General features: G+C 46.8%; 1 protein-coding gene and 1 pseudogene across 5 annotated transcripts in view; one reads left to right on the top strand and one right to left on the bottom strand.

Moving 5' to 3' along the window:
• Positions 1–6337, top strand: part of LOC310758131 (guanine nucleotide-binding protein G(I)/G(S)/G(O) subunit gamma-5-like) — a 56657-nt pseudogene extending 50320 nt beyond the window's left edge. The window contains exon 2 of the transcript XR_014552327.1: positions 5825–6337. The product of XR_014552327.1 is annotated as a guanine nucleotide-binding protein G(I)/G(S)/G(O) subunit gamma-5-like (transcript). The remainder of the gene's footprint in view (positions 1–5824) is intronic.
• PLXNB1 (plexin B1) overlaps positions 1–21175 on the bottom strand; it is a 145434-nt gene that overhangs the window by 19328 nt on the left and 104931 nt on the right. For all 4 annotated transcript variants that reach the window (XR_014544855.1, XM_083600282.1, XM_083600281.1 and 1 more), the window contains 11 exons: positions 20609–20745; positions 18933–19109; positions 17417–17585; positions 15711–15953; positions 13183–13359; positions 9697–9845; positions 8560–8660; positions 6914–7131; positions 3236–3414; positions 2083–2149; positions 590–736 (listed from right to left, as the gene is read on the bottom strand). Coding sequence is in view for 3 of the 4 variants with exons in the window: in XM_083600282.1 (XP_083456408.1) it covers positions 590–736; positions 2083–2149; positions 3236–3414; positions 6914–7131; positions 8560–8660; positions 9697–9845; positions 13183–13359; positions 15711–15953; positions 17417–17585; positions 18933–19109; positions 20609–20745 (1764 nt within the window). In the remaining variant the exon portion in view is untranslated. The remainder of the gene's footprint in view (positions 1–589; positions 737–2082; positions 2150–3235; positions 3415–6913; positions 7132–8559; positions 8661–9696; positions 9846–13182; positions 13360–15710; positions 15954–17416; positions 17586–18932; positions 19110–20608; positions 20746–21175) is intronic.

Genomic DNA, 21175 nt, shown 5'->3' with positions numbered 1-21175 from the left:
CTGATAAAGCTCATCTTCCGGCCGAGTCCTTCGGAATCGCCCTCCTGATGAGTAATTAACGACCTGAGTCTTTGATAAGGCCTGAGTCCCCCATTCAGCAGAGTTTCCAAAGCAGCAGAAGTGGTGAGATTTATGGCTACATGCTATGCTTTATTACTAAGCTACGCAGAGAGCAAAGAAATATACATCCTCTCTCTATGAAAGCAGAGAGCAACTGAAACAAAGGAACAAAGGAACAGAGAAACCAGGACATCACATCCGTCTCCCTTCTCCCGTGAGACTTCCAACAGTCTGGAAGGTCTCTGGAATGTAAACAGAGCCTTGCAACTCTAAGCAGCTGCTCAGTGGCAAACAGAAACTAACAAGGAGACCCCCCTATTCTACTCCCAGAGCTACAATTTTCTGATTGATTTAACAGTCCATCCCTCTTCCCAGGGAACTGCTGGAACTGTTAGCTCTGTGAAGGAAAAGGACAGAGGGCCAGAAGATGAGGTATGCATTTGGGTGGCCAGAGAAGCCAGTGTTTAGCTGAATGAGAGACTGGTTCTAGGCGGGCCTCTCTCCCCAGCAGGACTTTGGTTGCTCTCACCAGTGTGCGGTATTCCAGGTCTTCTCTGAGAAGGCGGTTGTCATTCAGGGTGTACTTCGCCTTTCCAGTCACCCAGTCCACTGGCCCCTTATCCACCTGGTGCTTTATGCCCCGGAAGAGCATATAGAGAGGCTCTCCAACAGAGTCCTAGTGGAGAAATGGAGAAACTCTTCATCAGACACAACACAGTAGCTCTGGGAACTTCTACCTGCCATTCTGGGCCATCTCACTGCAGAAGCAGGTCAGATGGAAACATCTAACCAAGCCAGGCTGAGTGGGTCAACTGGTGGGCCCCAGTGGGTCCCAGTTTCACCTAAAGTGGGTCACACCAGCAGCGTTACACTGCTGAAATACAGGGCGAAAAAAATTAAGGAATTAATCCCAAAATGCACGTTTGCGCTGAAGGTGGGCGATAGGTCTGAAAAAGTTGATTAGTGTTAGCACTGAGCCACGGTTCCTCTTCAAAACATTAAAAATGTTCCTCTTTAACCAGGCCTTTGGCTGATTTGACATCCACTGTACTTTAAAAATGTGTTGGGGAGGTGGTTTTTGTTCTTATTTATTATGTATTTTGTGTTTTTTATACAGTGGTACCTCGGGTTACAGACGCTTCAGGTTACAGACGCTTCAGGTTACAGACTCCACTAACCCAGAAATAGTACCTCGGGTTAAGAACTTTGCTTCAGGATCAGAACAGAAATCATGTGGCGGCAGCGCAAGGCCCCATTAGCTAAAGTGGTACCTCAGGTTAAGAACAGTTTCAGGTTAAGAACAGACCTCCGGAACGAATTAAGTTCTTAACCCGAGGTACCACTGTATTGTGATTTTATGCCATCACTGCCCTGAGACCTGCAGGTATAGGGCATTATACAAATGTAATTAATAATAACAAATAATAATCACGGTGGGCTCGCAGGTCTGAGTAAAAGCCGATTTAGCCAGCAGCTGCCTTGAAAGCATCTTGGTTTCAGATTAGATGCTAGTGCCTTCAAAGGAGGGGTTGTGTCGATCCACATTTCCCTGTTCTGAAGGACAAATGTTCCTGGTGTGTCAAGATGGCCAACCTTTACATGGCCTGGGCTTTAATGTGTTGGGTTCCTGCTCCAGGGTCACCTCTGAATCCTGTTCCCCTGCTCTTGCCAGCCTTATCTCAGGAGAAAGTGACAATGGGTTCTTGGAGCTCTTGCTTCTCCCTGCAGGCCAAGAGATCCTGACAGCTGTCCGCAGCCTCATGGGGCTGGGCAAGAATGAGTTACTCAGATGACAACAGCAGGCCAACCGCACAGGAAGTTGGCAGCATAGTGCTCTCCTGACGAAGTTGGTCTCATATTCCCATCATCCCCTGACCGTTGGCCATGCTAGCTAGGGCTGATGGGAACTGTGGTCTGACACCACCTGGAGGGGGCCATTTTGGCTAGCTCTGTTCCAGCAGGACATGCAAGCTCCACCTTGACCTCCTCTCCCCATGGACGACTAGGAGGATGATGTCTTACCCTCACGAACGCGTATAGGCAGATGGACATCCAGTTTGTCAGCAGCTTCTCCACCACCGTCTCTGTCCTGAAAGAGAACCCAAATTTGTTAGGCTTCTGTCCAGGGTGGATAAAAATCAATGATTTTTTAAATGGGTTTTTAAAATTTAAATTGGATTTTTAAAATAAAATGCTTTTGGAGAAAAAAATCTTTCTAAAGATCGTTTTCTATTTCAGTTACATTATAGTCCAAAGGCTATTCATCAGGAAATTTGTTTTAAGTTTTTCATGTGTGCTAAAACTCAAGTCTAAGTTTGTTTTAAAAAGATTGTTTGACCACATCAGTTAACAAACATGGATAACACATGCTACAATGTTATTGTTTTAGTTAAATAAATTCCTTAAATTTTTATTGAGGAAATGATTATTTTTCTCCTTCCAATAAAGTACAGAAGAAAAGTTGTCCAAATATAGAGTTAATTTATTAAACGCCACCATAATTTCAAAATTATTTGTCTATGTATTTCTAATAGTACAACCAAATCAGTAACTTCTGATAGAACTGTAAAAACTACTCTGAAAATTCATTATTCCAAAAACGAAACCTTCATCTGGTTGTAAGTATTAAGATTATACCAGCAAGAATGAGTCTTTCTGTAAAAAATATTATTTAAATCTAGTCATACTGACTAGTGATTTAAATCGATTTGATTTAAATCAAATCCACCCTGCTTCTATCTCACAGCTCAAAAGAGACAGTAACATGGGGTGCCCAAACTTTTTTCAAAGAGGGCCAGATTTGATGAAGTGAACATGCGTGAGGGTTGACTAAAGTTGTTGAGCTTCTCTTAGGATTGAAGATTACCCAAAAGTTGTTCACTTTTTAAAGGCTTTTACCCAAAAGTTGTTGGGCTTTTTAAAGGATTTTGCCCCAGGACATATACTGCCACAGGGGCCAAATTAAATTTGACAAATGGGCCGAATTATGCCCTTGGAACGGACTTTTGACATGCCCTGTAGTAACGTGTCTCTACGTCTTTCTCTACAGCTTTTTCTAAAACATCATGAAGTTGGGAGGTGGGGATGTCAACACCAGAAAAAGTGGCGGTCTCTCTCTCTCTCTCTCTCTCTCTCTCTCTCTCTCTCTCTCTCTCTCTCTCTCTCCCCTGCCCACCTTCGCAGCATCAGTTTGGGGTTCTTGGCGACGTACTGCTCCACCAGGTCATTCAGGAGGGTCTTGAGGATGTCCGTGAAGTACTCGAGCTTCCCGTGCAGCGAGACCGTGAGAAGAGACGCGACGTAGGCCCGGTCCCTCGGGGAGAAAGTGCGCTGGATCTCCAAGGTGTGTATAAACTGGGCACAACGAGGGAGGGGACAAAAACACAGAACTGTCATTAGGAAACAACTGATTGGTTGGAGACGAGATATTTTAGCTGGTTGATGAGTCGTCCTTTAGAGGTCACTTTCCCATAAAAACAACAACCGTGGAGATTAGCAGCTGGAAGGGGTTAAATTTAGAAAGGCCAAGAGGGGCCAGAAATGCACAAGAGCTGAACTGAATCAGAAGCCCCCTACTCCTGTGTCAAGGCTCAGGGAATCCTATCCCTTCCCTGGTGGCAGATAACATGAAGAGTCCTTACCACATAATCTACCGTATTTTTCGCTCCATAAGGCGCACTTTTTCTCCTCCTAAAAAGTAAGGGGAAATGTCTGTGTGTCTTATGAAGCGAATGCACTGGACGGCAGAGGGATCCCTTGGCTGCCGCTGCAGTCGCTCGCTGAGGGATGGCTCCCATCCATCGCTCGCTGTGAAGAAAGCAAAGCGAGAGCCGCTTACACGCTCTGCACAGAATATTTTTTTTACTGTTTTCCTCCTTTAAAAACTAGGTGCTCTTATGGTCAGGTGCGTCTTATGGAGCGAAAAATACGATATTCAGCATTCAGAGAGAGAGACAAAGGAATGTAGTCTCTATGCCATGATGGCGTTGCTCTGAGCAAAGCCCAACCCCCTTCGTCTCTCTTATCGTACGTCATCCCTGCGCTGGCTAATCTGTACTTTCTGTCTCTGAACTTTCTGTTCAGCTACTCTCACTGCACGCCTAGTCCTTGGGGAAGGGGGCTCAGGAATGCTCTCCAAAGACACTGAGAGCCTGTCAGCTGCCTCTACCCCAGTGTTTCTTCTTCCAATATTCCCCAGCTTTTACCCGCTGCAGTCTCTGAACTATGTCCTTCCGCAAACCACTGTTCTAAATCTATACTGTTCTCCTGTTCTCGGGGAGGTTCAGGAGAAGGGGGGGGGGCAACCATTCCTCCTCAGTCCAGCCCGACATCCTGCAACACCGAGTGATCGTTCAAGTGTTGAAATGAACACCTCCATCACGCGGGCAGTGAACAAAACAGCCTGGAAAAGGGGAGATTGAGAGGAGATATGAGAGCCGTCTTCAAATACAGTGATACCTCGAGTTAAGAACTTAATTTGTTCTGGAGGTCCATTCTTAACCTGAAACTGTTCTTAACCTGAGGTACCACTTTAGCTAATGGGGCCTCCCACTGCTGCCGGAGCACAATTTCTGCTCTCATCCTGAAGCAAAGTTCTTAACCTGAGGTACTATTTCTGGGTTAGCGAAGTCTGTAACCTGAAGCATCTGTAACCCAAGGTACCACTGTATCTGAAGGGCTGTTACATGGAAGCTTGTTTTCTCCTGCTCTAGAGGGAAGGCTCGAACCAATGGCTTCATGTTACAAGAAAGGAGATTCTGACTAAACGTCAGGAAGAAGTTTCTGATGGTAAAAGCCAGGGGTTGGCAACCTGCAGCCCATGGGCCACAAGCGGCCCACGGGGGTTGTTTAAATGGCCCCCGAGCCACCCAGCTCGCTAGGCGAGTCCCTGCGCCCTGCACCAAACTGGCACAGTGCGGAGCGGGGACTCGCTTCTGCAGTGCTGGAAATCGCGTGTACGCAGACGCGATCTGGCCCACGGAGCAATCTCCACGGGAGTGAGCCCACCCAGGCAAGGTAAACCTTGCCGACCCCTGCTAAAATAATAATAATAATAATAATAATAATAATAATAATAATAATAATAAATTATTTATACCCCGTCCTTCCTGGTTCAAAAACCGGGCTCAGGGCGGCTAACAACCAATTTAAAACACTTAATTATAAAAGCAGCAGAAAATACAGTATAGAAACATGAATAACAATAAAATTCGAAAGTCAATTTAGGGGAAATAAGCATTAGATAATCCCCAGGGCTAGCTGGCTGAATTGGTCCTACTTGGGCCAGCGAGGAGGCCAGGGGAGAATTGGCTGTGGGGTCTCAGAGCGGGTGATCTTCATAAAAAGGGGAGGGCAAGGGAAGAGAAGGGAAATAAAAGATCAGGCTGAATTCGAATTAAAGGCCAGGCGAATGGGACAGTGGAACGGACTCCCTCAGGAGGTGGTAAACTCTCCTTCCTTGGAGGTTTTTAAGCAGAGTTTGGATGGCCACCTGCCATGGAAACTTTAGCTGAGATTCCTGCATTGTAGGGGGTTGGACTAGGATGATATCCTCAAGGTCCCTTCTAACTCTACAGTTTTATGATTCTAACCAGGGCTTGGCCCCTCTGAGCCGCCCGCTAACAATGCCCCCTTTCCCTGAATGAATGATAGTCCCATTCTAAACCTACAGCAGAAACTGCCAATGAGCTGTCAGATTTACCCCACGATAGTGAGGAGTAGAAGCTTGAGGTTGAGCAGCACACAGCAGGCTTTTGAAGAAGAGAAGAAGAAGAGTTTGGATTTGATATCCCACTTTATCACTCCCCTTCAGGAGTCTCCAAACGGCTCACATTCTCCTTTCCCTTCCTCCCCCACAACAAACACTCTGTGAGGTGAGTGGGGCTGAGAGACTTCAGAGAAGTGTGACTGGCCCAAGGTCACCCAGCAGCTGCATGTGGAGGAGCAGGGAAGCAAACCCGGTTCACCAGATTACGAGTCCACCGCTCTTAACCACTACACCACACTGGCTCTCTCACTAAGCCTCCTTAGTGCCACCTGAGACCTGCCTTGAATGTTTACAAGAGGCGTGATTTTTGGAACCATGTCCAGCTCCTCCAATGTGGCAGCCATGAAGAAGGTCGTGTAGCAGCTGCGCCTTGAGGCCAGCATGAGCCGCATGAAGGCTTCACAAGCTGCAGCTGACTTGAAGCAGTTTGCACATCATGACCCCCTACTAACAGGAGTTTCTTCAAGTACAAATACTTTTAGGCTGCAGAAAGTGTGGTGTAGTGGTTAAGAGCGGTAGTCTCGTAATCTGGGGAACTGGGTTTGCGTCTCTGCTCCTCCACCTGCAGCTGCTGGGTGACTTTGGGCTAGTCACACTTCTCTGAAGTCTCTCAGCCCCACTCACCTCACAGAGTGTTTGTTGTGGGGGAGGAAGGGAAAGGAGAATGTGAGCCGCTTTGAGACTCCTTCGGGTAGTGATAAAGCAGGATATCAAATCCAAACTCCTCCTCTTCTTCTTCTTCTTCTTCTTCTTCTTCTTCTTCTTCTTCTTCTTCATTTCTCTAACGTGTGACCTACATGGACTCTTTTACTGATCTAAAAACCTTTCAGTCTGGTGAATATGGAAGTGAGGTAACCTGGAACCTGTACAGAAACTTTGTGTTAAATGTGCCAACTAGTAATACTGCCACTGTTGTCAAACTTCTTACAATCTACCTCTCTAAACTTGTATGCTAGTTGCAATAACTTCTGTTATCATGATGGAATCAATTTTATATTCAAGCAATAAAGAGTTGATTTTTTTAAAAAAAAGAGGTGTGTTTTTTGCTTTACTTCAATACGAAACAATCTGTTCCTGAAAACATACCTTGGTGAGAAAGAGCTTACTGTTGAGGAGGTTGGAGAGCTGAATCAAGCCTTGTTCGACCGTCTGCCTCCGGCATTCTGGCACGTCCAGGTCCCTTTGCAGCGGCGACTCGCGGTGGCCTGGGAAGAAGACACGCTCTGCGTAGGATTTGTAGTCCAAGAAGGGGATCCCGGTGCCAACCAAGTCGCTGGTGAGGTCCATCATCTCCGTCATGAGGTCTGCAATGAAAGAAAAAACCCCGGGTGATGAGGAAGACGACGAGAGTGTGGGAAACAGGAAATGAAAGGAAGCTTTCTTATATAATCTCAGACTATTGGTCCGTCCAGCCCAGTATTATCTATTCTGGTTGGCAGCTGCTCTCCAGGGTATCAGTCTTTTCAAGCCCTCCCGGGAGATGCCAGGAAATTCTGCATAGACTCTACCACATGGGTAGGCAAACTAAGGCCCAGGGGCTGGATCCGGCCCAATCACCTTCTAAATCCGGCCTGTGGACGGTCTGGGAATCGGCGTGTTTCTACATGAGTAGAATGTGTGCTTTTATTTAAAATGCATCTCTGGGTTATTTGTGGGGCCTGCCTGGTGTTTTTACATGAGTAGAATCTGTGCTTTTTTAAAAAATGCATCTCTGGGTTATTTGTGGCACATAGGAATTTGTTCATTTCCCCCCAAAAAATATAGTCCAGCCCCCTGTAAGGGGTCAGCTAACTTTTTCAGCAGAGGGCTGGATCCCTGCTCTACCACTAAGCCTCCTCTACTACTAAAAATGCCCCCTTTGTTTTTATTTTAATGGAGCTCCGGCTATTTTTCTCGCATTGGGAAGGCCCTGTTAGATTCCCCCGCAGCCTTAAAAGTTCAAAAAGGAGAGCAGCCTATGCAGAAGGGATTCTTCCCTATTTCATGGGTTTGGCTGCCTAACATAACAGCATCATAATGAATAGATCAGCAATCCTGATGTGGCAAAAGAGGCAATTCACAGCATCGGCCTTGAAAGAAACCTGCATTGTGAGACTGAGGGAATGTTCTATCATATGTTGTGGACTTGTAAAAGGGTAAAAGAGCATTGGGAAATAATCCATAATGAATTGAAAAAAATGTTTAAAAGTACTTTTCCAAAAAAAACCAACCCACCCCAGAGTCCTTTTTGTTGGGGATAATTTAGATAGAAATTCCCAGGTGTCAAATAAGGTTATTAATGCATGCCACTGCTGCGGCTTGTGTTTTCTTAGCCCAAAAATGGAAATTGAGTAAAGTCCCAACTAAAGAAGAATGGCAACTTAAACTGATGGAATAAGCGCAGCTTGCGGACCTAACATATAGAATAAGAGAACAAGAAGAACATTGGAAAATGTCTAGTGAAGATACGGAGGAAAATTGTGTTTATCTGAAAATGTGGGGAGCATTACGATAAATTCAACAGTGTAAACAAGTTTTGATGGATGTAATAATGGAATACTGAATGGCTTAGTTTGTATAAAATATGAAAGGATTGGAAAGAGAAGAAGGGAAGTCATTGATATTTTAAGGTTGTTTAAATGAATGTCCTAAATTGTAAAACAGAAAATTTAATGAAAATTATAGAAAGAAGAAGAAGGGAACTTGCATTCCCAGGGACAGATCAAGGGAGAAGCTCCTTCCTCTCCTCTTACCAGTGAATTCTTTTTTGCACCGGTCCCGGACACTCGTCTCCAGGTTTTCCAGCTGGATCTGAACTTTTTTGTAATCCCTCAGGGCCTGCTTGCTCTTCCTCCTGGAAAGAAAATTTATCATACGCCCAACAATAAATGCTGAAAATGTAAAGAGTCGATCCCTTCTAATCACAGCGTAGCTCTTTATTTCTATGCAAGAGAATCACCCCAGGTTTTGCAGCCACAAAACCAAATTAACCGTGCAAAAAGGAAACAGCGAGCTGTACAGCTAGGCTGATATTTTCACCCAAGCCTTTTTGGGACATTCTCAGACGCAGCAACAAAAAGGCTTTCAAATATCCCCCGTGCTAGGGTTGCTATATCTTGAAGAGCAAAAAAGCAGACAGCCTGAGCCGCTGCCAGCCTGAGCCGGGGAAAAAGGCGCAAAGACCTTTCCCTGGCTCAGGCTGGCAGCTGTTGCAGTGTGCAGAGCAGCCCAAGCCCAAAAATCCCAGACATTTCCTTTAAAATGAAAAATCCGCTCGGATGGGCATGTTGGTCCCCCAAAAGAGGACATGTCTGGGTTTTCCCGGATGTATGGCAACCCTACCCCCATGCTGCACTTTGACGTCCCAACAATCGAGGCTTCAAAGTGCAGCATCACCTGTTGTCATAGTGATGTCAGGTAACTGTCCCTGATCACCTGTCTAAATTTGTCTGCCAGGAGTCGGGGAGATAAGGACCTGGCAGACAGAAAAGCTTCCTCGCTCCTGTCTTATAGGGTTGCTGTAAGGGATGCAACGAGATAATGCATGGGATGCACTTTGAAAGCTTCATCACTAGCTTGCCCGAACCTGGTGCCCTTCAGATATTTTGGACTACAACTCCCATCAGCCCCTGCCAAGTATGATCTCTGGTGTGGAAACAGGAAGAAAGAAACCTACAAAGTTCCCACTGCTCTAAGCAACTCTGAGCAGTTCCTGCTTCAGTGCCAATGTACTCTATTCCCAAAAAGCAAATCTCTGTTGTTGTTTTTCCACAAACAGAACAGGTCACACTACCCAACTGGCTTCCCTCCCATGTAGACCGCCGTGCCTGGCTAGGCCTATGGAATATGGTCCTGCAGACAGGCCGGCAAGCTTCCTCCTTCCTCCTCACCTGTAGATGAAGACGATGATGAGGACAATCAGAGCAACAAAGGAAGCGACAACCCCCAAGCCAATCTGGGCCTCCACAGGGAAGGTCAGCTGACTCTCTGTGTCATACTGCACACGGCCCAGGCGGAATTGGTTGTTGCCCATTTGAACCTGCAGGAGGACAAGAGGATGGAAAACTGATTTCATGTGAAGGCAAGGAGCCTCCATTAATATTATTACTATTTCCATGATGTATGTCCCAATCATTATCTATCTATCTAATTATCTATCTATCGTCTATCATCTATCTACACAAATATATTTACTGAATTTGGGAAGGATTATAATAGTGGGTTGACACGATCTTTCAATATCGCACATACAGTGGTGCCCCGCAAGACGAATGCCTCGCAAGACGGAAAACTCGCTAGATGAAAGGGTTTTCCGTTTTTTGAGCTGCTTCGCAAGACAAAAACGTCTTGCAAGTTTGTTTCCTTTTTCTTAACACCGTTAATACAGTTGCGACTTGACTTCGAGGAGCAACTCATAGAACGCAGTGTACATAGTAGCCTTTTTTGAGGTTTTTAAAGACTTTGGTGATTTTTGAAGCTTTTCCAAAACTTCTTTTGTAGCCATTTGGTAAGTTAAGCTTTTAAAACATTTTTGGGGGGATTGGATTTTGGGTTGGGGTGTTTGGAATTCAAGGACTTGGTGTTGGGGAGGGGTTTGCAAGAATCTGGAAGCTTGTGTGTTTTTTTCTGCATTTTTATGATTTTCTGTGACCACTGGGCCACTCTGCTGTTTTTAAAAAAAAATTCTGGGTTTGAATTTTGAAATGCTCTTTACAGTATGTGTGACTTTAAAGAGCACTTAATAAACTCTTGTTGTACCAAATTTGGCTTTGTTTGGACTTTTTTTGACCATAGGAACGCATTAATTGATTTTCAATGCATTCCTATGGGATTTCGTGCTTCGCAAGACGAAAAATTCGCTAGACGAAAAAATTCGCGGAACGAATTAATTTCGTCTTGCGAGGCACCACTGTAGTTCAGTCTGAACAAGGAAAACAAATGGAAGAAAAAACTAAACAAAAGGATTTTTCATCACTGACCATTTTATCTTTTCACGGGGTTCAGCAAACGATGCTGTTGGAGATGCTTAAGATATGGGCTGTATATTACTGCTATAATAATTTTTACTTTTTTGTGCTTTACCTAGCTGCAGTTTCTGAAACCTCAGTTCCTTCGTTAATGCATTAAAAAAAATAAATCATCCCATGACAAATAAAACGCTTCTTGTTGTGCCTTCAGATAAGCGTACCTTGTGGGCTAGCTTTTCAGATAGAGTGGAAAAAACAACCCCAGACCCTATTGTACCAATACAGTGGTACCTCTAGTTGTGGACACGATCTGTTCCATCCAGGGTGCCATTCGCACCCTGAAAAGTCCGCAATTAGAGCAGCGCTTCTGCACAAGTGCAGGGCGCAATAGAGAGCTTCTGCGCATGCATGAAGCACGCAGAACGCTTCTGCGCGTGCGCGCACACACACACACACAGTGAAACCCGGAAGTATACACTTCCAGGTTTGTCACGTTTGCAAGCCGAAAAGACGAAGCATGAACCTAATGCAACACGAGGTACAACTGTATTATAAAGTGGCAGTTTCTAAGTATTTCCTGCTTTTCCCCACCAGATGGACCCAGTGTCTCAGAAGACCAAATATCTCCAAAACTTAGTGCCGGTGGCAAAGGAGAAACCATGGTGTGGTGTTGCTAGTTTTGACCCTATTCTGGCACAGTCTCCGTGCATGTAAGCAAGCATGCAAGGGGACGTGAGGATGCATTGCTGAATCCTGCCCCCTCTGGTATTATCGTTTTTCACCCGGTTCTGAACCCTCCACACAAATTTAAGGGCAAAGGTCCGAAGTGGGGAGCCTCCATGATTCCTGCGCAATTACAGAAACCTGACTGCGCAGCAGGAATCATAGACTTAGAAGGGACCCCTAAGGGTCATGTAGTCCAACCCGCTGCAGTGCAAGAGGAAAGTGGAGAGGCGGCTCCTCACTTCAGACCTTCGACCCTCAAGCTCCTGGAGGGCTGTACACAGAATGAAGTTAAGGGGCCAGAAGAAGAGGGGACTGCCAAGATGCTCCCCGCCAGCTCCCTCTCATGTAATTGCGTATGTGCAAACAGCTGGATAGGGCTCCGCACAAATCGTCATGATTAGTGGTGTCAGTGAGGACCTTCTCTTGTGACCATCCCAAGAAGGTACCCATCAGCTCTATTCCTGTTATGGAACCAAGGGGGGCGGTGACCCAAAAATGTTTGGCAACCACTGCTTTATGCGATATCCCTGCAAACCGCTTTTTACTGACGAGATCCTCAGTCCACCCCAGTATATTAGGGGAGTGACTGGCAAAGGGGAGCTGGATAAAAATAGCCGTTCCTGCTCAGAAGCTGTGCTGCTTTTTAACCTCTTGGCATTAAACCTCCGTCAAATTTTGCTTCCAACTGCAATTGAAGAAGCAGCCCACAAAGCGATAGAGTACTTGCTGGGGTCTGCCACCATGATTTTATTTTATTTTACAGAATGTGTGTACCGCTAATTGTACAGAAGGAGGAGGAGGAGGAGGAGGAGGAGGAGGAGGAGGAGGAGAAGAGGAAGAAGAAGAAGAAGAAGAGAAAGAAGACGAAGAAGAAAAAGAAGAAATAGAAGAAGCAGCAGCAGCAGCAGCAACTCAAAGCGGTTTACATAAAATACACACATTAAAATGATATGGAAAAGCCAGAAACTTGAAAAAAGAACAAGCTGACCTAAAAAAATCCAAAGGCAACATAGAAGTAAAACCAGCATTTTAAATAAAATGATATACATTTAAAAAATAAAATAACACATTAAGAGGCATGTCAACTTTACTTATCCAAGGAAACAAAGGGTTTTAAACAAATTTGGCTACATGATGTGAAGCAGGCGAAAAGGGTCTCTGCTGTGGTTTTTTTCCCCCTTCCAGTTTTGCTAATTGGCGGCTCCACAAAGCCCACTTTGAAGATAAGGGAGCTGCTGTTCTCAGAGGGCCTGTTTCACCCTTCCTTCCCACAGCCTCTGTCAGAAGTAAATCCCACCCACCCACCTCAACTGCTTTTAATCCCATGAGGGAACAAAAGAGCACCATTTATACCCACTTTCTCCACCCCAACAATTCCCCACAACGCCCCAAAATGGACTATTAATAACCACATTAAAAAAAAACCCTAACACCCCACCTTTTTTCCAATGCACCCTCTTCTAGGCCCACAAGAGTTCCTTACAGATGGAACTCTGAAGAAAATTATTTCCCCTTCGTTTCCTCATTGTGTTCTAATTCCCAGGCAGGCATTCCCTCCTTTGCCCACCGGATTCCCTCTGCCCCCCCACCCGCCATCTTATCCAACTCTTCCCTTTCCCTCACGGTCCACCCCGCTCCCCATCCCGGTTTGAGTTCTTCCCGTTGCCAATATCCACCCCTTACTGTGAACTCTGGCAAAGAGTCTGTGCCTTCCCGCTTGGCCCGGTGCAGAGGGGCTGGTTGCTCAGCGGGGGGTTCGCAATAGAGGTGGTTCTTCGTCAGGGTCTTGACCGAGCAGACGCCAACTCCGATCATGGCTTTCACCTCCTCTTTGGAGATAGCCAGGTCCAGGTTCTCCCCCTGGAGGAAAGAAACCGAGGCAGTCAGGTGAAGGCAAGCTGTTTTTGTCGCTCGGCGGCCCAGTTTGCACGCAATGCTAAGCCAAGCCATGGTTTAGTGTTGATATATATTGCCATTTAGCTGACAACAGTAGCAGGACTGGAGAAGCAAGGTGATGGTTTGGCTTAGCGGGTTGTCTGAATGCAGACTTGTGGTTTGTCTCACTCCAGATAAACCATAGCCTGTAACTGAGGTTTGTTCTTCATTTATAGTTTTGTGGCTGTTTATTATTTATATAAAGGTAAAGGTAAAGGGACCCCTGACCGTTAGGTCCATTCGTGACCGACTCTGGGGTTGCGGCGCTCATCTCGCTTTATTGGCTGAGGGAGCCGGCGTACAGCTTCCAGGTCATGTGGCCAGCATGACTAAGCCGCTTCTGGCAAACCAGAGCAGCGCACGGAAATGCTGTTTACCTTCCCGCCGGAGCGGTACCTATTTATCTACTTGCACCTTGACACGCTTTTGAACTGCTAGGTGGGCAGGAGCAGGGACCGAGCAACAGGAGCTCACTCTGTCGCGGGGATTTGAAACGCCAACCTTCTGATTGGCAAGTCCTAGGCTCTGTGGTTTTGTGACACCCAGAACTTATGGAACCCACAGCACCACCCGTGTCCCTATACCCCATTCATAAAAAAATACCAGAGTGGTTTACAACAATTGTACACGAAAGCATACGGTAAAAGCTATACGAAAACGTTGAAGTCAGCTAACTACAAGGGGAGACAAACTATGAGCCCAGGTTAGGACAACATGCTGTGCCAAACCATGGTTTAGCTTGCAGAAGGACTGGAAGAGCCAAGTGTCCACAGTCTCAACCTCAGGAACCCTCACCGTTGCGTTATAATGTGTTTTGGCACTGCATGCAAACAGAGCCAATTTATTTTATATCAATGCATCCCATAACACTTTCCAAATTAAATAGTGCTATCGTCAAGGGTCGTTACAGGCACAGATGTAACTTTAAAGGTCTTGTGACTTAAATAGGACAATGCTTTATATTGCGTGACACTGGTTCATTGGTCACACAGTATTGTCTACACGAAACGGTAGCAGTTCTCCAGGGTTTCCAGCAGGGGGTCTCCCACAATCCTACCTGGATATGCTGGGGATTGAACCTAGAACATTGGCTCCCAGTACGTTTCTGAGCACAATTCAAAGTGTTGCTGTTAACCTTTAAAGCCCTAAACGGCCTCGGCCCAGTATACCTGAAGGAGCGCCTCCACCCCCATCGTTCAGCCCAGACACTGAGTTCCAGCTCCGAGGGCCTTCTGGCGGTTCCCTCACTGCAAGAAGCAAAGTTACAGGGAACCAGGCAGAGGGCCTTCTCGATAGTGGCACCTGCCCTGTGGAACGCCCTCCCACCAGATGTCAAAGAGATAAACAACTATCTGACATTTAGAAGACATCTGAAGGCAGCCCTGTTCAGGGAAGTTTTTAATGTGTGACATTTTAATGTATTTTTAATCTTTTGTTGGAAGCCACCCAGAGTGGCTGGGGAATATAAATTAACTAATTATTATTATTATTATTATTATTATTATTATTATTATTATTAAGCCCTTCCCCACCAACAACAGTCTAGAGATTATGACTTCTGTTGGCATAACTGGGGGGGGGGGCCTTTGGGTAGTGTAGGACATTACAGAGGAAGGAATTCATACACCACACCTGTTGCTTTCTACCTTGCAGCCTTTGCACAATGTATAATGAACTTATGGAACTCACCGCCACAAGACACAGAGGCGGCTGCTGTCATGGATAGATTGCATAGGGGGATTAGATGGATGCAGAATTATTCTTATTTTTAAAGTTTTTATTTATGCTTTTCAAGTTTATACATTTCCTTAGTTTTACAATCAATTTTGCATTTCAAAATTTGACTTCCTTCTCCCCTTTTCTGCGGTTCCTTAAACGTTTTATTTTAATACCTTCTGCGTATCCAAATTCATTTCACTTGCTCCTTTAATTATCTACTGCAAATATATACTCTTGTGTAACTGCAGGTTATTACAATAATTCTGCTAATGCTTTTAACCTGTTTACAATTTATCTGTAACTATTCAATAAACCATTTCCATTCTTTTATATTGTTATCTTGATTTCTTATTCTTCCGGCAAGTTTCGCCCATTTCTGCATATTCCATGAGGTTTCATATACAACGTTTTTGTATACAGAGACGGATGCAGAATGAGACCTTTCTTAGGAGGGACTGAGCTACCTTGGAAGACGAGTTGTGGTCTATGGAGTACCCAAAATCTACAAGCAACGGACAGGTGTATCTGCTCCCTGCATGGTGGGGCTGCCCCATTACCTCCACAGAGATGACGCTTCCAGGCTTGTGACGATAGGGCTTGGTGCGGTCATCCATATTAAGGGGGTGCAGGATGGGATCCACCTCGTAGGAGAAGCCGCTCGGATGCACGGCGTTGAAGTCGAAGCTGAGGTTATCGAGGACAAACTCCAGCTTCACTTGCATGGAGGGAGAAAGCTGCTTAATGGCAGGTGTTTTGCACAGGATGAGGCTGGAGGAGTTGACCTCGCAGGGCTCTTCAAACTAGGATCGGAAATCAAGCAGAGTGAACGGCTGAGGCCCACTCTCTCCTAGACAACCCCCATAGCTGTCAACTTACAGATTTGAAAATAAGGGACCAGCACCCTCAAAAATAAGGGATCAGCAGCCAAAATAAGGGATTTTACGAACACAGGTATGTTCAACTTCTGAGCCCCTCCGAGCCAAAGGCAGAAAGCCCAGCCAGCAGCCAAACGAAGCCTCAAGCGGTGGTTCCCACAGCACAGCAACCCGGCAAGGGAAACCACCGTCACCTCTCCGCTGGGAAGCGCTGAGCAAAGGCGAGTACCCAGGCAACACAGCCGATTTGATCGGCACAAGGCATGCAAGCTCCACCCCCCAGGCGTTCTTGGACTCCTTATTGGGTGAGCAACGCAGCCAAGCAACACAGTTGGAGCCTCCCTCCTCCCTGGCTGGCAGGGAGGGGGGGAGAGGAGCTGCTTCCTTTGAAACCTGGGAAATTTAAGGGACATTATCAATAAGGGACAGCAGCGGGACACGGCGCTGGGATAAGGGACTTTCCCATCAAGTAAGGGACGGTTGACAGCTATGACACCCCCTCCCCCATTCTCCAGGACACCCCAGAGCACAGGGAATCCCTGGAGTGGAGCTTGCTAAAAAAACATCTGCAGGACACTCTCTGCAGAAGACCTTGGGCGCATCCCTTGTTCAATTCCTCAAGACCAAAGCCAAAAGCCAGTCTACCTTTGAGGAAACCCAAGTGCAAATCCCCCTTCTGACTGGTCACTTTCAGAAAAGGATGTGGGATTAGACAGGTCTTTGGCCGGATCCAGCAGAGGGCGTTTTTGTATGTGTGTGTTCAGCCTTCAAGTTCACTGGGTGAACTTGGGCCAGTCACGTTCTCTCTCTTCACAGGGCTGTTGTAAGAATAAACAATATTTTTTTTGCCGAGGGCGGGGAGAAAACATGTTCACCACCCCGAGGTCCTTAGAAGAAGGGTAGAATCCAAAGAAAATGAATAAGGCCTGTCCCCAAAACACTTTGGTATTAAAAAGGGGGGAATCCAAAACGCCACTAGGGCCTGTAATGAGAAGAGGATTGTAATACAGTCATACCTCATATTACGTCTGCTTCATGTTACGTTCTTTCAGGTTACGTCCCGCAGCGACCCGGAAGTACTGGAAAGGGTTACTTCCAGGTTTCGCCGCTTGCGCATGTGCAGAAGTGCAAACTGACATCACGCGCATGCGCAGAAGCAGCAAATAGCAACCTGACGTGTGCAGACGCACCGCTGAGGGTTGTGTTCTTTTCATGTTGCGAACGGGCCTCTGGAATGGATCCCATTCACAACCAGAGGTACCACTGTAATACTAAATGGACCCGTTTTCGCTACCCTTTAGTTTGCAAACTGAGGCAGCCACAGATCCCTCACACCGGTAGCTTTGAACAGAACAACACACTGGCAAGCATTGCACTGGTAAACCTACTTGCTGGACGCTGCAGAGGGCATTCTCAGGGCATTCTGTATCCGGAATAATCCTGCGCCACCTGCCCAAGCCCCGGCGCCGGCGCTCCAGCGGAGAAACCGTGACGCGGATTTTGGGCCACTGCACGACATCAAGGTTGTGCCCACGAACTCGGATCTCTCTCCCACCACTGAAATACACACACACGTGTTAGTGACTACAACCAGTGCAGATCTGAGGTCCTGCAGCTTCAGGATTTGCCCTTTGAGGCAAATGCTGTGGCTCAGTGGAAAAAACCCTGCTTTTCATTCAGGAGGTCCAAAGTTCAACATTTGGCATCTCCAGGTAGGCAAAGGAAGATTCCTGCCTGAAAAGCTGGAGAGCCACTGCTGGCCAGAGTAGGAAATACTGAGCTGTATGGCCCATTGGTCTTACCTCTCTCTACAAACCCACCAGCTTCCTGCAACTTTGGGAAGCTGACAGGCCTTGTAAGGTAAAAGGTAAAGGACCCCTGGATGGTTAAGTCCAGTCAAAGTTAGCTATGAGGTTGCGGCGCTCATCTCGCTTTCCGGTGTTTGTCCACAGACAGCTTTCCGGGTCATGTGGCCGGCAGGACTAAACCACTTCTGATGCAATGGGACACCGTGACGGGAAACCAGAGCACACGGAAACGCTTTCCCACCACAGCGGTACCTATTTATCTACTTGCACCAGTGTGATTTCAAACTGCTAGGTTGGCAGGAGCTGGGACAGAGCAACGGGAGCTCACCCCCATTGCGTGTATTCGAACCGCACCCTTCTGATCAGCAAACACAAGAGGCTCAGTGGTTTGGACCACAGCGCCACCCACGTCCCTTGCGAGTTATCCTGTCTAAATACAGATCTCCAGAGCAGCAGCCATGTTAAGCCTGCACAGCAGCCAAAACAACAGAGTCTCGTGACACCTTTAAGCAGTCGTTCTCAAACCTTTTTCTCTGGGCCACACTTTCTGAATAAGAATTTGCTCTGAATATATGCATTGGTAAGAAACACATTGGAAAACAAAAAGAAACGACTCCTAGCCATGTTTGATTTATAATGTATAACACAACTGCTTTATAATATGATCACGGGGCATCCAGGAAGTATAAAATAAGGCAACTACATAAGAACACGAATCATTCCCAAAATATAATCTTGATCACCCTTGAATCTTGCCTCCCTCTCCTGCCTGTGGCACACCACACACTTTGAGAACTGCTTTAGAGGCAAACAAATTTCCAAGCTTGCTGGTTTTTTAAACTGTGATTGCATTGATTAAACGGCTTTTGCATTTATCAGTCCCATTTTCCTCTTCCTCCTCCCCGTTCCCACAAGGTGGGGGTAGCTGCCGAAGGCAAAGGAAGGATGGTCTGATAATACCGAAGTGATGGAGGACCACTCCAGGTAGGCGGAGCGAGAAACCAAACGGTCAAAGACTCAATAATTTTTTTAAAAAATTAAATTTTAAAAAATCGCCTTACAAACTTGCCTTGGCGGGGACGGACAGGTCATTTACCTCTGGAAACTCTTGGCTGGTTCCGCGTACGTGATGTTGGGGTCCAGGGTGTATCTGAAGCGGGGGTGCTCCAAACTCCGTTCCTGATCCCCGTACTTGATTGTGACGTTGAGTTCCACAGAGGCGTTACTGGCGCTAGTCAGGCACTGAAGCTCCTTCTCTTGTACTTCAGAATGACTTGTGGGGGCGAGAGAGAGAAAGAGAAAAGGGGCTGGTTTCAATTTAAATATTGTACAAATATATTCAGCCACTCGCCTAGAAAATCTGTTGTAAACTAGTGCCCTTCAACCTTGGGTTCCCAGGAACTGTTGGACTACAATCGCCATTGTTCCTGACCGCATTGGGCTAAGCTGTGGTTGGGAATGATGGGAGTTGTAGTCCCTTGCTAGTTGTTGTTGTTGTTTTGCCTAGGCTGAGCGGCCTCCAAACTATCAGGGCCCACCCAATGGAGGTGAGGAGGGCATCCGATGATCTGACCTTGTGAAAGGCCTCTTCCTTATCTCTCCAGAAATATGTTGCTATCTGGCTAGTAACGACAGGGAAATTGCTGCTTTCTCCCTCATTCCTGAGCAGGTAGAAGTACAGTGGTACCTCAGGTTAAGTACTTAATTTGTTCCGGAGGTCCGTACTTAACCTGAAACTGTTCTTAAGCTGAAGCACCACTTTAGCTAATGGGCCCTCCTGCTGCTGCTGCGCCGCCAGAGCCTGATTTCTGTTCTCATCCTGAAGCAAAGTTCTTAACCTGAAGCACTGAGGTAAATTTATTAACTTGATGTACTATTTCTGGGTTAGCGGAGTCTGTAACCTGAAGCGTATGTAACCTGAGGCACCACTGTACACCTGTTTTTCCTTGTTAAGAGGGCAATGTTACCTTAAAACAGAGATGGAGAATTTGTGACCCTTCCAGAACCTGTTGGATTTCCCAGCAGAAGCAGCCCATATGGCCAATGGAAACCAACATCTAAGGAGGCCGTAGGTTCCTCAATTCTACCTTGGAACTATTCTGAAACTGCTGACCCAAAGCAAACTCTGGCTTATGACAGAGAGTCCCCATGGCTCATAGCTGTCAACTTACAGATTTGAAAATAAAGGACCAGCAGCCTCAAAAACAAGGGATCAGCAGCCAAAATAAGGGATTTTCCAGGCACAGGTATGTTCAACTTCTGAGCCCCTCCGAGCCAAAGGCAGAAAGCCCAGCCAGCAGCCAAACGAAGCCTGAAGCCTCAAGGAAAACCACCATCACCTCTCCGCTGGGAAGCGCTGAGCAAAGGCGAGTCCCCAGGCAACGCAGCCGATTTGATCAGCACAAGGCATGCAAGCTCCATCCACCAGTCGTACTTAAGACTCCTTATTGTGTGAGCAAAGCAGCCGAGCAACACAGTTGGAGCCTCCCTGGCTGGCAGGGAGGGAGGGAGAGGAGCTGCTTCCTTTGAAACCCGGGAAATTTAAGGGACATCATCAATCCGGAACAGCAGCGGGACACAGCGCTGGGATAAGGGACTGTCCCACCAAATAAGGGACGCTTGACAGCTATGCCATGGCTTACAATGCCCCTACAACCTAGAAAAACTTGTTGGGGGATATGTCCCAATAATCCAAATCAATGACCACCCTGAGCCAATAGCCTGGGGGGAGGGTGTTGGAGCAGCCGCCTGCTGCCCGGCGCCGTTTCTTACATATAGCAGGGAAAGCGTCCAACCAGAATGCTGATTTTGCTGGGGTTGCCAGTCAGCAGCTTGGATCCCGTCAGTGTGAGGCAGGTTCCTCCAGCCTTGGGGCCTCGTGTTGGGTAAATGGACTTCAGCTCTGGGTTCTGAGCAAAAGGGAGAGGAAGGAAAGAAGGAACATTCAGCCAAAGGAATTCAAGAGGCAGGGAACAACACTCCTGGCTTGGGCTGCACATCGCAGGAGAGCGCAAGGAGGCGGCCCAATGGCCCGTCTTGTCCAGCATCCTGTTGGCGCCTCTGGGAAGCCAGCAAGCAAGACCCGATCACAAGAGCAGTTCTCCCCACCAGAGATTCCCAGAAATAGGTGTTCAGAGGCCTCTGACAGTGGAGGCAGAACATAGCCATTGTTTCTAGCAGCCATGGAGAGCCTTCTCCTATAGAAATACGAAGAGGATCCCAGCTGGATGAGGCTGTGTCCCCTTCAGACCGGTGGCATTTTTAACACTGCCGAAAAAGGATGACTTCGGGCATATGCTATGCTTGCAGCCCCTTAGCTGTTTATGCAACTTGCTGCTC

This window comes from Podarcis filfolensis (genome assembly GCF_964270895.1).
Source record: "Podarcis filfolensis genome assembly, chromosome: 2".
NCBI lineage: Eukaryota > Metazoa > Chordata > Lepidosauria > Squamata > Lacertidae > Podarcis > Podarcis filfolensis.
This window is presented reverse-complemented; position numbering and strand designations above follow the sequence as displayed.